Source organism: Antechinus flavipes, chromosome 3 (assembly GCF_016432865.1).
Source record: "Antechinus flavipes isolate AdamAnt ecotype Samford, QLD, Australia chromosome 3, AdamAnt_v2, whole genome shotgun sequence".
Classification (NCBI taxonomy): Eukaryota; Metazoa; Chordata; class Mammalia; order Dasyuromorphia; family Dasyuridae; genus Antechinus; species Antechinus flavipes.
Window position 1 is genome coordinate 288,345,811 of NC_067400.1, and position 17,599 is coordinate 288,363,409.

Sequence of the window (17,599 nt, forward strand, 5' to 3'; positions counted from 1 at the left end):
GAAATAACATTTCTGAAAAGGAAATAAATTAATCTTACATGTCATTTAGAAAGACTCCCTAGACTTTCAACAAATGTTCAACTTTTGAATACTCTTTCTAGTTTGACATTATTTATGATACAATAAATAGTAATAATTTTACCTTGTCCTGTTCGATACCAGGTTCTCTATATGCTGTCCACTTCTGGGCATCATCACTATAGAGGATTCTATAAGCAGACACATAGTAGTTGTGCTCTATCATGGTGGATCCTGTGGTTATAATGCCTATGAACAATAAGGTTTATTTTCATAAATACCCAACTTCCAATGATTGAAGTACTCAAACATTAACTAATGACTAACAGTTTTTTATTTATTTTTTGGAAACATCTGAGATATGAGTACTTTTAACATTAAAACTTTAATATGTTTGATATTGAATATCTTTCATGAAATTGGGAAAATTCAGGCTGATAACAAGCTTAATGCTATGTGTATTTGTGTGTGTGTGTGTGTGTGTGTGTGTGTGTGTGTGTATGAGGAAAGAAAGATTTTGAGGGCTTTTTAATTTAAGCAGAATTATGAAATATATTTCAATTATTACATCACTAAGAAAAAGTAATAAAATTTAACAGATGTGATCATTCAATTGATTAACTGATGGTTTTAAGCATCAATGAAAAATAAACCCTTTCTCCTTTAACTCTGGTACTTTTATTGCTACTACCAACAATTAACTATGAAGTTAACTACTAAACCATATAAATTGTTTCTTGACCATTCATCAATCTAGTTGCCTTTCCAGGTATTTTTAATTTGTCAGTAATTATTAAAATGTGATTTACAATATTTGAAACATATGTAAGCCACTTCTCTAGGTGTACACTAATAAAGGCTAAGATTGAATTAACAATTTTGATAGACACCAATTTTTGATTCACATTGAACCTGAAATTAAGTAAAACTTTGTCTTTTTACAAGATAATAGATGTTAGGCCATGCCTCTCTAGTCTATATATAATTAAAATTTTGGACTTAAGGGCAGGATATTCTAAAGTGATTCCTGTTAAATTTCATAGTCAGTTCCTGCTTGTTCAGATCTTCTTGAATTCTATCTGGAAACAATGAATGTTCTTGTTATCCTTCTAGTATTGTGTCAACCCCAAACTTTATATAAGCACACTTTCTCGGGCTTTAAGTCACTGACAAAATGCTAAATAATAGGGTCAAGGAGAAAATTGTCACATCACTGAAGTATTCCTTTCTATAAGAGTTCTGTAATATTACTATCCCAAATTGTTCTAAAATAAGAGGTGTCACTTACCCGTTATTTTCTTTTCCTTATTCATATCTATCTGTAGCCACTGATATTTGTTAGTATCACTAGCAGCCCAAGAGAGTCCAGGTTTTTTCAGTCTGGCCTTTTCAGGTTTCCAACTAGTTGGCTGTTTTGTGTAGTAGTCAATCCACACAGATGATGCTGTTATCTGAAAATCGGGGATAACTCCAGATTCCATTCCCAGTGTTCCATAACAGCCTCAAATTAAAAAAAACAAAACCAAAAAACTAGATTTTCAATTGAAATTGTACTAACTGTAAGAATTTGAATTTTGGCTTACACGTATTTATATACATATATTTCAAACCTACAAGTTCCAAAATGTAAAAATCTAAGTTTCTATCCTATAAGGAACCTTAAAAGATTTATTTATCCAACAAACAAAAATGTTCAATTCAATCAAAGCCTAATCACTTCTGATTGTCTCAAAAGTCACCTTTGCTTGAAAATGTTACATGAGTCAGCTTATCACTCTTACTTCCTCCTTTATTTATTATTCTTCATTAAAATAATTTGTTATTAACTTAGATTTAAATACCAAAAGCTCACTCAAATATATCTTATAACACTTTTATATTAAAAAAAATTAAATCCAACATATAAGTATTTCTACCAGCTTAGTTACCCACATTCTTTTTCTTTCAACTTTGCCTTTAAATCTTTTTTTTCTTTTATAATATTTTACTTTTCCAAATATTCATAAAGATAGTTTTCAACATTCATGTTTGTAAAAGCATGTTCCAAATTTTTCTCCTCCTCCCTTTTGCCAAGGTAACAAGCAATGTGATATAGATTAAATATGTGTAATTCTTCTAAACATATTTCTGTAATTGTCATGTTGCACAAGAAAAATCAGATCAAAAGGAGAAAAAATCCAAGAGGAAGAAAAAAAAAAAAGCAAACAAACAACAAAAAAAGGGGGTGAAAATACTCTGCTTTGATCCAAACTCCATAATTGTCTCTCTGGATGCAGATGGCACTCTCCATAACAAGTCTATTAGACTTGCTTTGAATCACCTCATTGCTGAAAAGAGCCAAGTCCATTAATCATCATACAATCTTGCTATTGCTATGCACAATGTTTTCTTGATTCTGCTGCTCACTTCACTTAGCATCAGTTCATGTAAGTCTTTCCATTCTTTTCTGAAATCAGCCTACTCACCATTTCTTATAGAATAATAATATTCCATTTCATTCATATATCATAATTTATTTTCAGCTATTTCCCAACTGACAGGCACCTACTCAGTTTCTAGTTCCTTGCCATTACAAAAAGGGATGCTATATTTTTGCACATGGGAGTCCTTTTCCCTCTTTTATACTCTCCTTGGAATTCAGGCCCAGTAGACACATTGCAGGATCAAAGGGTATAAAAAATTTTATAGCCCAAGTTGCTCTCCAGAATGGTTCAATCACCTCACAACTCCATCAACAATGCATTAGTATTTCAGTTTTCCCACATTCCCTTTTAACATGATTTGATGGTGAGTTAAGTGAATAAGACTTATGGGAGTTGATGCTGAGTTAAGTGAGCAGAACTAGGAGAACAATGTACACAGTAACAAGACTTTGTGATAATCATTTATAAAAGACTAGCTCTTCTCAGCAATAGTGATCCAAGACAATTCCAACAGACTTGGGATGGAAAATAGCATCTGTTAGAATCCTTACAAAGTGATGTCAGTTGCCTAATTTAGCATGGTAGTTGGAAAATTCTCTAACTCATTAATGTATTTAAGTACTCATTGGAGTTCACAAGTGTGGGAGATTCACAAAGTTAACTTTGTAACTTTGTGAATTCACACCTCCCTAAATCCCTCCCTCGGAGGAGGAATCAACCTTTTACACCCAGCATAAATAGAGCTTCAGTGAGCCACTGAAGATTCACAGTGGAGGAGGAGGAGAGCCTGCCACCATGGTGGTGTAAGATGGGATGAATGAATCTGGCTGTGCCTCCGAGAGTGGGCTTCTTCTGAACTGACCCTAACTGGCACACTGTTTTTCCCTCTTATTTTTTCCCTCATCGTTTTTCCCTCTTATTGATTTTTCATTTATAACAAGACAAATTTGGAAATGTTTAAAATGATTGTACAAGTATAATCTACATCAGATTGCTTGCTGATTGGGAGATAAGGAAAAGGGGAAATTTTTGGAATTCAATAATCTTACAGACAATGAATGAAGGTTATCTTTATGTTATCAGAGAAAATAAAATACTATTAAATGGAAAAAATGTGACCATATTCATAATCCATCCAGGGAAACCAAGTAAATAAAGTCTATTGTCCAGTAAATGATATGCAGTTGGACAGGCTGCCCACTCAAGCAGTCTAGTTTGAATAAGCACTGGAGAGGGGAAATTACATTTCTTAGATATAATCATCACTCTTAGAATTCCAAACTGCTCATTCCTGTCAAAGTTCACAAATGCAATGTCAATACCTTCCCAGGGATTCTATACAGTTGTGGATCACAGAAAATTATCAAACATGAATCAAATGTGCAGGTGGCTCAAACTGGGGTGTAAGCAGGTTACAACATAATGTTAACAGCATCTTGGGTATGATAACTGTTATTAAAGACATCCTTGAGACATGAATGATTGGAAAAGGTGTGGGTTGGTCTTATTATGAAATCAAGAGGTGATAGCTAGAATGCTAACCTAGTAGTTAGGATATAACAAAAACACCAGAAGACGACACCTAGCATGTTAGGTAGATCCCAATGGAATATATATTGAGAAGAAGATACTGAAGCATGAGGAATTATTGTATTAAAGGAAGTATTACAATCATTAGTGATATCATGGAGCATCAAAGTGTATGTCTAATTCTGATTTGTTAATCAGAATTTTATTTCATGCCATAATTCCCTAAATTGTTTAATTTTTACTTATAAAGCCTCATATAACCTTACTTCCTGTTTAATTATTGTAACTATAGCTATAAAATAATGGGCCTCTGAATCCCTGCAAATTTCTCCCAAATAATTTTTCTCTCTCAATCCCCAGTCACCCCATTAAATCTACTTATGTTTAGTGGTAGCAGTGGAAACAGTAAGATTCTTTGGAGTAGAAATTGCCTATTTGTTATCCCTAGTGAGTAGCACAGTGGCTGATATATAACATACATAATAAATAATGTTTTCTGTTTGACCATAATGGGTGAAAACCATGATTGTGGGTCCTCTTGTCACTGGTGAGGGAGGGCTACAGGGGAGATCTACAGCCACCAGATAGGGATAGTGCTCTGGCTGCAGGGCTCCATTAGGGGTCAGGGTTAGGGGTGGAGGGAAGGCCAAGGATCAGCTTTAGCTTTTATAAATGTTTGGGTTTTTTTAAAGTATCTTTACATTATTCAGAATGTCTATAAAGCAGGCTTCTTTTAAACTATTTCATGTATGCATATACTTTTGATTTATATATTTCATATTTGCATATATTAATTGCCTATATAGAACAGGGTTTTTATCTTATAATTTTTTTTATATTCTCCCTATCATTTACTCCTGGGTGTTCAAACAGCAATCTCTGCATAAGTGCTTAGTCAATTCAATTGTAAGCCACGGCAAACAAATATAGGACTCCCAATTTGTTAAATTTTAAAATTAAAGTTAAATATTAAAGTCAATAATGGACTTACCACTTGTTTTAAAAGTAAACAGACTTGAAGACAACTGTCCCCTACAGAAAACAAAAGACAGAATTTCACTTATCCCTATCTACTCCAAGATAAACCAGGCTTTCTAAAGACAGATAATTTCCCAGTATACTTTCTATAACCTTCCAAAGAACAGTGGGAAAATGTTTTCAGAACAGAAAAAGAAGGACTAAGTAAATCTGTATTATAGACTTAGAGGAAACACAAAAGGGAATGCAACTGGGATTAAACATAATGTTCTCATTTCAAATAAAAAATTTGTTTTGGTAAGTTTGATAAGGAATTTCTTTTTTTTTTTTCCCTTCTTGTCAAAAGGCAGAGCTGTTCATTCATTCATTTAAGAGGTTACAGACAAGATGAGAGGTATAATAAGCACCAGGAATGGTAAATAAGAAATAGATTTGGGAGAGCATTTAGTTAGTTAGTAAGGAAAGCAGTTTTAACAATTAACACTGGAAAAGGCAAACTGCTCAGTAGAACTCATAATTAACAAAGAGGGAAGGAATATTCCATGAGATAGGAGTACACCATTGACTGGCAGGCTAAATTCGTACAATAGTTTATTTAGCAGTTTAAAAAGTTATCTCTAATAAGAAGAAAGACATTATAAGACATGGGGAAAGGGGTGAGAGGAAAAATACCACAAGGTAGAATGATGGGAAGGGCTAATCCAAAAGGGATTCAGCCAGATTTGTTTCAATAAGTCTTTAATAATATATATTTTAGCAAAGTAATTCTTTATATGACAATACATAGGAAGTCATAATTTGTATGAGGAAATTTTTTTGCACTATTACTACCTAGCTCAAATTCTCCTGGTTTGTAATATTTCAAGGATGGCTATATCCGTATTTGAAAAAGAGCCAAGAAACTGTAGATATCATACACATACTCAAAAAGGAGCAACACGGTTTGGTATAAAATAGATTGGTCAAAGAAAACAGCAGGTCAAAAGAACACTGGCAAATGTCCAATATGTCATTTCTATTTACATCAGGAGTTCTTAACCTGGGCTCCCCATAGATTCCCAAAGGATTCCATAGATAACTATCCGAGGGATTGTGAGCTTAGATAAGAAAAAAAAAATTACATCTTTTGTTAGAATCCTAGTGATAACTCACTGGAATTGGTAGAAACAATGCTTGAGTTTACATCTTTGAGAATTTACACACTAGTTCTCACATTGGAGTTCACAAGTACAGGAGATACACAAAACTTTGTAACTTTGTGAATCCACACCTCCCATAATCCCACTCAAAAGAGGAGTCAACCTTTGGGTTCACACCTTTAAGAGATCATATATAAGAAGCTCTTAGAGCTTCAGTCAGTCAGTCAGTCAGTGGAGGAGACTGAGTCGGAGTTGAGCTAGAGGCAGAAGCTGGAAGAGCCAAAAGACAAGTGGCAAGAGCTCTTGGAACCAAGGAGGGAGAGAGGCCTTTAAGAAAGCTAACTGGGCCCAAGGAAAGAGAGACAAGACTTGGAAGGAGAAAATAAATGTTTGGATTTTATCAGCTGGCTGCATTTGAAGTGATTATTACTTGGAACTGAAACTAAGGCTACCTCCAGAAAACCTCCCCAAGAAACCTGTCCCAGAGGACCATCATATATTATATAAAAGAAGAGAATACTACAATCTTTATTTTTCATTAATCTAAATGAAATTTAGTATTTCCTTCAATTCTGAATTTTCTAAGAATGGTTTAACCAGACTGTCAAAATCCATGACACAAAAAGTACAAAAAGATTTAGATAAATATAAAAAAAGATGAAAGAAGTATCTTACTCTCAAAGTGCCTCAAATGTTCATTTATGAGCATTTGGTATGTATAACTTTGTTACTACTAAAAAATAAAACTTCTCCCACCACTCCCAATAAAAATCCATAACATAGTAAGAATACTTACACTACGGATGTGACGTTATTAGCCAAAGAACTTTCATAGTATGGTATACCTTTGCTGATTACAACACTGATCTGGCCACCCAAATTATTTGACACAACTCCTGCATGTATACCAGCCATACAAAGTGAGGATGACTTAGGGAAAAGAAAAGGAAAATACTCAAAATTAGTTTTCTTTTGTTTCTGTTACAAACCATTTATTTAGTTTATTTTAATCATTTGGCCTATAGTTTATAAAATATGGCAAATTTTCTCAATATTGTGAATAATATATGTCAGTTGAAATCAAATAAAAATTTATTAAATACTTGCCATATGTACGTACTATCCTAGGCATGGGGTGAAATGGGGTGGGAACAAACAAAAAAGGGAGACATTTCCTAAGCTTATATCCTACTGGAAAGATACAATGTATTGATACCAGAAGTGAAACTTTAAAGGCACTAAAAATTCCAATAGTTAGTGAGTAATAGGAGCATTCCAAGCATATAGGACAGCCTGTACAAATATACTATTTACAGAAAAAAATCTTATACAGGGAATAGTAAAAATAATATTTAATCAGCTTCAAAATACAGAGTGGAGATAGATTCCAAAAGAGTTTAAGTGCCAAGATTTCTACTTTGACCTAAAAGCAACAACTTCTTAAGAAGGGGAGTGATGGACAGACTTTTCCTATATGAATATCAATCTGGCAGCATGGGGAAAATGGAATGGAGAAGAAAGAGAACAAATGGTGGTAGAGAGAAGAGAGAACCTCTATGAGGCTACAGAAAATGTCTAGACAAAGGGTGGTGATGAACAGAAGGGGACAAATTCAAAGAATGTTCAAGGAATGAGAAACCATGGCAATTGATTAGCTATGCAAAGGTAAGTGAAAAGTCAAAACTTTGGTGACTATAAGAATGATGCCACTAGCAGAAGTAAGGAAATTAAAAACACTAACCAATTCCTTAAAAAAAAAAAAAAAAAAGGATTCATAAAAAGGCTAAAAATAGTATACCTACCTGTTCTAATTCTAAAAAAATAAATAAGTGTATATGTAAAATAGAACTTTTAAATAAAATCTACATCCAACTTACATCTCTATATCCATGAGGAATAGTCCCAGAAATCTCAGCAAAAGGAACGAGGCAGCCTGCTGGACAGTATTTACTGCAACATGAAAATTTCAAGAATAGATGCTGTTATGCCTTTAGCCAGTAACATAACTTTAAATCAATTAAGTGTTCAGCTTCTACATCTAAATTGTAAACATTTCATGACTTAGTGGTTCTGTTTTTTTCATAGCCACTGGTCATCTGTGAAGTTCATGTCATGAGATTCATGTTTCTTAAGAGAATGTGAAAAAAAAATCAATGATTTGAGGTGTAGCATGAAATACACATTTCCAGAAATGCCTAAAGATTAATTTGTTTTTGATTGACTATATTTGTTACAAGGAGCAGCTTTTATTATATTGGGGGAGGGAAGAGTTGTGAAAGTGAGTGGGTGAATAGTAAAGGATGAAAGAAAACATCAACAAAACGTTTTTAAAAATAGAAGAAAAAAGAGACTAAGCAATAAAGGGTTGATGCTATAATGTGAAATTTAACAAACTTAAGGAAAACCATTAAAAGATATATGATTTCATTTATGATAACCTTTTCTGAACATTCTTTTTTAGAAGGAAATGATTGTGCTTGTTGATGCTGGTTAAATTCAAAAGAAAAAAAAAAGAAAATGTTTTTAAAAAGAAAAAAGTATTGTTGATAAAAAAAGGGGGGAGATTTTATCTGATTTAAAAAGCAGAATAATCAGAATGATCTACCAAAAAAAAGTAAATAAAGACTATGGATTCTTACTCATTGGTTCTTACTCATTCACTAGTGCTAATAATAGTTTACATTTATATAGCACTTACTATGTATATGTCAGGTACTGTTAAATATTATACAATTATCTTATATGATGATCATAACATCCCTGGAAGGTGCTATTAATATCCCCATTTTACAGATGAGAAAACAGAAGTAAACAGGAATTAAATCATTTGTCCAATTATACAGCTAGTAAATATCTTAAGATTAGACCATGTGCTGTCTCTACTATCAGTGAAGAACTTCAGAAAACTTGAAGTTAACTTGCTCAATCTGTAAAGTAAAGGGTATTAACTACACCTTAAAAGTCCTTTCAAACCTTAAAATGACACGATTTAACTTACTGTAAGAGCAGACTTAGGATTTACCCACTTAAAAACTATTATTATTATTATACTTTGGAAATCAAGTCACTGATATTTGCATGTAAATATCATGTTCTACATCATTAACCTCCAAAACCTCTAAGTATTTAAAACTAACTGAAGTGTCAACAAACTTTGAAAGAGAGCAATGAGGAATGTAAGAAGGTGTCCTTAAAAAAACTCCCAAAACCCAAAATATCTAATCTATTTAAAAGATGCTTTATTTTATGAACTTCCGAAGTTAAAAAATAAAAAAAGCAGTAGAACCAATTCGCAATTAAGCAAAATTTTTAAATACCATTAATTGAAGTACAATTAAATAAGACTAATAATTCATAATAACCCTACATGTTATTTCTGATTTGGGTGTAGATAGGTAAACCTTTTGTGGATTGGCATACTTCCTAGTTAAATATAACACACACATATGGAAATAACATATTTTTATAAAGGCAGAAAAAGAAAACTAAATTGCATTGAAAAACAAGGAGTTTGAATAAAAGTTCAAAATACCGTTTTTATATTTTTATAAAACTTATGTAAATGTACTTTGCCCATTCTCTACCTGCCTTCTATCTTACATAATAAGCGCCTTTTTTTTTTTTTAAAGCTTTGAAGCAATAATTCTCCTAGTTTTAAATTCAAGTCACTATTCTTTTTCTCAGTTTCTTCACCTGTAAAATGGGGATAATAAAAAACTTGCACTGGCTACTTCAGATGATTATTATGAAAGAATGAGATTAAGTGGAAATTAAGGTTTCAGTTTCAAATGGAAAAAGATTTTTAAAATTATAATGAAGATAAATTTTGGAACCTATGTTTTTGAAATATGACAAGAACACTGATTTTCACATTAAGTATATATATAAGCGTCTTAGAAGAATAATAATATTATGTACTGTCTCCACCAATTTAATAATATATGAATTGAAAAAAAAAACAAACAAAATAAAGAAAAGTATGAAATTCAGTCATACCTGAACTCAGGCTCCAAAAAATTAGCTGCAGTATCTAAACAAGTAATTAGATCTAGGAAAAAATGAGAAAATATTATATTAATAAAGTAGAGAGCAGTATCACAGAGAATTTATAATTCAGGAATCCTCAAATACTAAGACTCAAAAATATGTAACCAGTATTTATATTTTAAGTTTATTGATATTGGAGAAAATATTTTCCCTCATGTGCCCTATATATTTTATCTGATGATCACCATGCTGCCTAGTGCTATAATGTATACATTGTTTATTGATATAGATGAGTATTTAGTAAAAGCTGAAGATATAATTTCTATTAAAAATTTCAAACTTAAGTAAGAAATATTTCTTAGCTAGCAATATCTTGCTATATATAACAAAGATATCTTTAGCTACTTGGTTATAAACAAAAAAGGAAAAGGATACAAAAAGGATAGTGGTAATAGTTTTGATACACTGTAGAAGAGTCACTTTTAAAAAGTAAGATGAACTGCCCATATCTAAACTCTTTGTTGCTATCATAATAGATATCCAAAGAGTCACAAACCAGAACAAAAACCAATAAAAGCCTTTAATACAGAAAACTATATGACTAAGAATGTCCAATGACTTTGGGCATTATTTTCAAGATAAGGTTGGAATAGTAAATAGCTAAGATTCCTTCCAATTTCTAAGTTCTATGATCCTTTAAGTCATTTGCTTTTAACTCTAGTGTTGTCAATGCAATCCTAGACACCTAGCAGTGAGAATTGGCCAAGTAAAAAAAGAAACCATTAAGTTTTAGAATGTGTGAGTGAGACAATCTTGAGTCTGTCAAGTTTTAATGCTTAAGCAGAAAGTTTACAATTATGAAACAAGGAAAAAAAAAGTATAAATATAAATGCTTAACTAAAGGAGACTGGTAATCTAGGTGTCCAAATAGGGTCACCAGCAAACATTACATTGAAATGCATGCAAAACATATCCCCCAAAGTAGACTGACATCTGAATCTACTAGGCTAATTCTGGTTAGACATAAGCAATGTTTTCCACATCATACCCAAAGTATCTAACACAGCATCTTATTACAAAAGCTCCAAAGGTGATCTATACTACCCATTTCTATCGGAAGAGAATTTTTAGGGCTATCCAGCATTTTGCTGAGTTTTAAAGACAAGAAGGTACATAGCCTAACATAGGAAGCTATTCTTGACATAAGAAAGAACTAATCACAATGTCACCAATTCATCTCTATGCCATTTTTCTCTCTTGAATTCCCAGCCCCTCTTTATTTATTTATGCCTATAATGCCCTGTTTCAGCTTTGGATCACTCCCTTCTTTGCTAAATTCTAAACATATCCTACTAAAAGAAGGTGGGGGAAAATCATACAACCATTTTGAGTAACTCCCCTCAAATTCATGTTGCACAATCTCAACTGCTGCAAGGCAATCTTTCTCTAGCTGCCTTCTCAGCTACTCTCCACAAGGCCTCTTCCAGACCTTCTTACTCTCCTCAAACCTCCCATGTTTCCCAACTCCCCAGCTCTTTTAGCCGAGAGTCCTGTCTCATATTGGCAGGAACATTTGAAGCTACTAGCTACTAACTCCCTCTTCGTCTCTCTTCCTTATCTCTTCTTACTCAAGCTATCTCTGCCTCTCTCTTCCATCTCAGTCTCACAGGATGAAGAAACCTCCCTCCTTACCTAACCTTATACCTGCTAAAATGGTCTCATTCCATGCTGTCTCTTCCAAGAGACTGCTTCCCAACACTCCCCTTCTATTACTCATTTTTAATCTCTCCTAATCTACTGGTCATTCCCTATTGCCCACAGATATATCTCTGGCTCCCACATAACACATTCATTCGACTCTTTATGCCCATTTTCATTCTCTGTCCTGCTATTCTTGATAGTTAAACTCCTCAAAAAGGCCATCTATAACAAGTACTTCCATTTTCTCTCTTCACTCCTTACAACTTTATCATTGCACCAAAAATTCTCTCTCCAAAGTTACTCTTATTTGCCTAATCTCATGCCCTTTTCCCAATCCTCTTTCCCTTGACCTCTATAGTTCCTGACACTGACAGCACTCTCTCATCAATAGTCTCTACATGCTTCTTTCCTTGTTCTTCTCCAAATCCTCTGACCACATCTTCCATATCATCTTCCTGGACTGGGACCTCTCATTGGCCCTTTTCTATTTTCCCTCTTCATTTCTCCCCTTGGTGATCGCACCTGTTCCCATGCTGACGATTCTCACATTTTTCCTGCCCCAGTGTCCAGGCTCACATCTTTTGAGATGCTTTCATGATCTCAAACTGAAGATCCAACAAACATAACAATGTATTCAGGAGAACTTCCCCCTAAACCTTCCCTACTGCCTTCATGCCCTACTACTAAAGAGCAACACCATCCCCCAGCCCCTCAAGTTTCCAACCTAGGTGCCATCCTGTATTCTTCACTATTTCTCACTCTCCAGATCCAAAGTGTTGCCAAAAACTATGGATTTCACCTTTATCACATCTCTTGAACATATCTTCTTCTCCCCTCTGACACTTCTACCACTCTAGGACAGGTCTTCATCATCTCAAGTCTGGATTATTGAAACTGCCAGTTAGTGGGTCAACCTGCTCCAAGACTCTCCCCACTCCAATCCATCCCCAGTTTTGCCACTAAAGAAAGTCATTTGCAGGTCTGTCCAATTCCTATTCCCTATTCAATAAAATCCTTTGGCTCTTCAATCTCCAAAATCAAATACAAAATCTTCCATTTGTATTCAAAGTCTTTTGTATTCTAGACCTCTCCTACCTTTCTAGTTTTCTTATACCTACTCCTCATCATATACTCTTATATCCTATTACCCTGGCCTTCTGGCTGAAGATACTCCATCCCTTGGCTCTGGGCATTTTCTCTGGCTGCTTTCCACATGCCTGGAACAATGAGCCTTCTCATCTCTGCCTACTGACTTTTCTGGCTTCCTGCAAGTCCCAACTAAAATCTACAGTAAGTAATTCTGTAGTAAACCTTTTCCAACTCCTTTTAATTCTAGACCTTCCCTGTTAATTATTTTCTATTTAACCTGTATATGGCTTATTTGTATATATGTGTTGTCGCCACTATTATTTTGTAATTCTTGAAGGCAGGGGCTATTTTTGCCTCATTTTGTATTCCTAATGCTTAGCAAAGGACCTGGCACATAGTTTGTGATTTTTTTGTTTGTTTACTGATTGAGATGATAAATCAACACTACTTAATAACTGCAATTTTAATTTAAAGCAAAGACTAAAATAAGTTTGGATACAAATATTCATGTTGATATATAACCATGATACTGAAATTTTGATTTTTCACAATCAATTCTACTAATTTTTTTTCACAATTAAATAATTCTAATATTAAATCAAAAAATTTCAGATTTTTCTGAAAAGGCTCTATACCTGGAAAGCAATATTCTCAACGATGCTGATAAATATCCTTTCAATAAGATTGTAAGTAAAACTGCAAAGTCTTAAATAGAAGAAAAACCAAAAAGGCTAGAAATTTTATAGCTTCTTTCATGAAACTAAGCTATTTAAAAGCTTAGTTTTATTTATATTTATAAGTATCATAAGATCAAAACAAACCAATCTGAAGCTTATATTACTGCATAGAATAGTGTCATAAAACTGCTTCTTTAAAACAGCCAAATAATAGCATGCTGGCTACTTGAAGTGATTATATAATCAAAATATATTTGATGCTTTTGTAACCAACTCTCCTGATTTTAAATGTGCAATTTAGCTATTTTAAAGCTGACAAACTAAATACTTTGTATGCTTGACACTGACCTATATGCTTCCAAAGGGTGAAAAGCCCACGTCTGTATGTCCCTCACACTTTTACTTAATAAATAATAAAAGACAGAATAGGATGATGATTTCTTCATATAAAATATAATTTGCTCCTTTATTCAGTTCAGCAATTAATAGGATTTCCAGAGTCTTTCAGAAGATATTTCCCTAGCTCTTAACCTTCTCAGTTCTCATGACTTCTATCTACAGAATACCTAGACTATATCAATGGCTGGAGTGGAACTGCAATACTATAGACCTCATTATTGCTTGAACTCCTCCAGCTTTGATCCTTTCCTCCAAAATTTCACGCTCTCACCACTGTCCCCTCTCCTCCCATAAACACCACAAGTCTTTTCTCCTTTTATACTTGTCTTTATTCACATTTTACCTGATTCCTCAATCCCTCTTCTCTTTTCTCCTGGCTCATTACACACTCTTGTTTTATATTCCTTCTGTTACAATATTAAACCCATGTCTTCTGCTTTCATCACACCCAAACTATCGTTTTGAGGTCTGGGAATCATATTTAAGAAAGGATAATCTTAAGTGTATTCAGAGAAAGCAATCTACATGGGGAAGGGCTTCAAATTTATACCACATGTGAATTGATTGAAAGAAATGACAATATTTAACCTGGAGAATAGAAGATGTGATGGAGGCCGGGTAAGGATCATGATAACGGTCTTCCAGCCTGAAAGAGCTGTCACATTGAAGTCTGAAGAATTTTGTTCTTGGCCCAGAGGACAGAGCCAGGAGCAGTGAGTAAGTTACAAAAGCAAAATAATTAGGTTTGAGATAAAGAAAAATTTCTTAACAATTAAAGCTGATCAAACATGGAATAAAATCCATCAGGAGGTCTTGAAGTAAAGGTCTGATGATCATTTGTGGGAAAAGTATGTGTCAGACTAGAGGTTTCTGTCAACTCTGAAGCACAGGAACATGCTTCAATTCCATGTTAAGGGATGTTGGTAATTAATGGCGTAATAACAAGGAATGGAATTCTACTTTTCAATGCCCTGTACTACTGCTTCCAAGTTGCTAAGCACTAATTAAGTAGTACAGTGGAAAGAATACTGGCTTTGGTATTAGAGTTCAAATCCAGCCTTAGACCTAATACTAGCCATGTATCCCTAGGCAAGTCATCTAACCTATTTCTGTCCTAGTTTCCTCAATCTACTTCCTATGATTGTTTTGAGGATTAAATGAGATCAGATTTATAAAGAGTTTAGTATAGTCTTAGGCACTTAAATACTAATTCCTTTTTCTTCCCTTACTGGAAGAATTTCTCTAATGGTTTAAGCTTAAAATTTATGCTAACTACACTCAGCTGAGCCCACAAAAGCTGAAAAGAAATGCTTTTATTCATTTCTAATTGGCTACCAATGTGATTCCTTTAAAACCTCTTTCCCCTGCCCCAAACACACCCAATACCCTTTTTAAAAACAAATTATTTCACCTATTTTATTGAGATTCATGTTAACCAATGTGAACTTCTTCAACTTTTCGTTTCTATTCTTGTATTTAAAGTAATACATATTTTTCCCTTTCTACTTTATACTAATCCAAGATTCTAATTTCCTTTATCTGAACTATTATGATATTTCCTAAATGGGTCAATGTGCATTTGGTCTCTTTCTTCTCCAAACTCTTCACACAACTGCTGCCATCCTTCAAATGTACTCATCAATCTAACAACATCCCTTTCCTTCCTAAACATTATCCATGGCTTTTAATTGCCTATACTAGAAAATAACAACAACTAATATTTATATGGCTCTTATCTCATATGAATGATCTTTCCTAACATTCAGGAGTCTCCAGAATCTGGGCTTAAACTACTTTTACAAGTTAATTTCACATTATGCTCTCTTGTCTGCATAACATAGCTATCCTAATCAAACTACACTATGAGGTATTCCCTAATTTTTTTGGCCTCCCTTCACTGTGCATTTGCACAAGCTATTCCCATGACTGAAACAAATTCCTTCCATAGCTTTACCTGTTGAAATCCTTCTCTTTATTCAGGTATGAACTCCTCAATGAAATAAAGCCTTTTCCTGAGCCTCTTAGAGAAAAACACTCCCTATTTGACTTCTCCGAGTCAGTTAATCACTTTCTAATTTGTATTAAATTTTGTGTATTGGTAATCAATGTGTCTATTTGTGTATATGTCTTACTATAAACTAGATTATAATACTCAGGTTGTATCCTATTAAATTGTAAACTTCTAGATGCCAAGAACTATTTGTTGTTATTTTTTCAAATCTTCCTATTGATCTTCAGGACTCCATTTAGTGAATACCTGTTGGACTGAATGAATTACTTTTCTTCCCACAATTCATTCCTAAATTAGGCTTCTATTAGTAGCATCAGACTAGTTCCTTGAAGACATTTATTTTGGTTATCTGTGGGAAGGAGGGAGTAAAAGGAAAAACAAGAAGCAGGAAAATAAGATCAGAAGTAATTATAATCATAGGATAATAAATAATAAAAGTAATAGTCATATTAGTGGAGGGAAAGGGACATTTGTAGGAAATTATTCAAGTAAAATTGACAAGATTTAGCAAATGAATGAATGTGGGGAATAAGGAAAGAAGTATGTAAAATGACTAAATTACAAATCTGGGTCACTGGAAAAGTAATGGGGTCTTCAACAAAATAAGAGGATGGATGAGTTCAGGAAAATGGAGAAAACTGCTGAACTCAGGATGGTGGAGAAGTGGTTTGAGATTTCAATGGAACATATATGTTGGTATTTCCAGAAATTAGAGATGCAGGGCTAAAATTCCTAAGGAAAAAACTGGGAGCGGATACATAGATTTTACAGTCATTTGCAGAAATGAAAATTGGAAACAGATGAAATCACCAAGAGAGAAAGAATAAAGAGAACAGAGTCCAGAAAAGAGCCTCTGGGTATACCTATAGTTCAAAGGTATGGGATGAAAGATGAACAGTGGAGAAGAAAGAGGAACATTCAGACAGAAAAGAGTAGTATTAAGAAAAAAAATATTTCTAAAGCCAGGGAAAAGAATATTCTGGAGGTATCATCAACAAACAGTATTAGAATTGCAGAAGGGACAAGGATGAAGACTGAGAAGAATTAGGAGAAGACTATCAGATTTAGAAATTAAGAGATCAGATTACACAGATTTGTTTTGTGACTATATTCATCTATTTCAAGAGAAGTTTTGTTTTTTTCAAGTAGAAATGATGATAATGCAAAGAAAAAGAGAGAAAGGAGAAAAAAATGAAACATTGTGAAAATTCACAGAAAGCAGAAATAGTTCAGGAGATACAAACAGGAAAATTTAAACTATCATACTACGTTCATATATTCATATGCATGTGTATGTGTATATATATACGTGTATATATATATATATATATATACACATATATATATAATCCAAAGCATCTGAAATCAAGACATAGTTTCATACATAATACTTTTTACCTACTATTTTTTGAATATGGGATATGATTGATGTTTGTTGATATTTATGGAGTTCATAACAATTTTTTTAAAGAGTTCATGAATAATTTCAGAAAAGAGTTTCAATCTATTATTAAGATTGGGAGCTCAAGTATAAGTAGTTGAGAACTGAATAGAGATTGAGGAAGTGAAGACACAAAAATGGACAATGCTTTCTAATAATTTGAGAATCAAATTTAGGAAGAAAAAGTACTACATAAAATATGGAAT

At 33.4% G+C, this 17,599-nt stretch overlaps 1 protein-coding gene across 1 annotated transcript in view; it reads right to left on the bottom strand.

Moving 5' to 3' along the window:
• The window catches only part of DCBLD2 (discoidin, CUB and LCCL domain containing 2), a 111,141-nt gene that overhangs the window by 45,569 nt on the left and 47,973 nt on the right, over positions 1-17,599 (bottom strand). Inside the window, exons 4-9 of the mRNA XM_051985167.1 lie at positions 10,085-10,136; positions 7,966-8,038; positions 6,885-7,018; positions 4,963-5,003; positions 1,307-1,519; positions 143-267 (exon numbers count right to left, since the gene is read on the bottom strand). Coding sequence (XP_051841127.1) covers positions 143-267; positions 1,307-1,519; positions 4,963-5,003; positions 6,885-7,018; positions 7,966-8,038; positions 10,085-10,136 — 638 coding nt within the window. The remainder of the gene's footprint in view (positions 1-142; positions 268-1,306; positions 1,520-4,962; positions 5,004-6,884; positions 7,019-7,965; positions 8,039-10,084; positions 10,137-17,599) is intronic.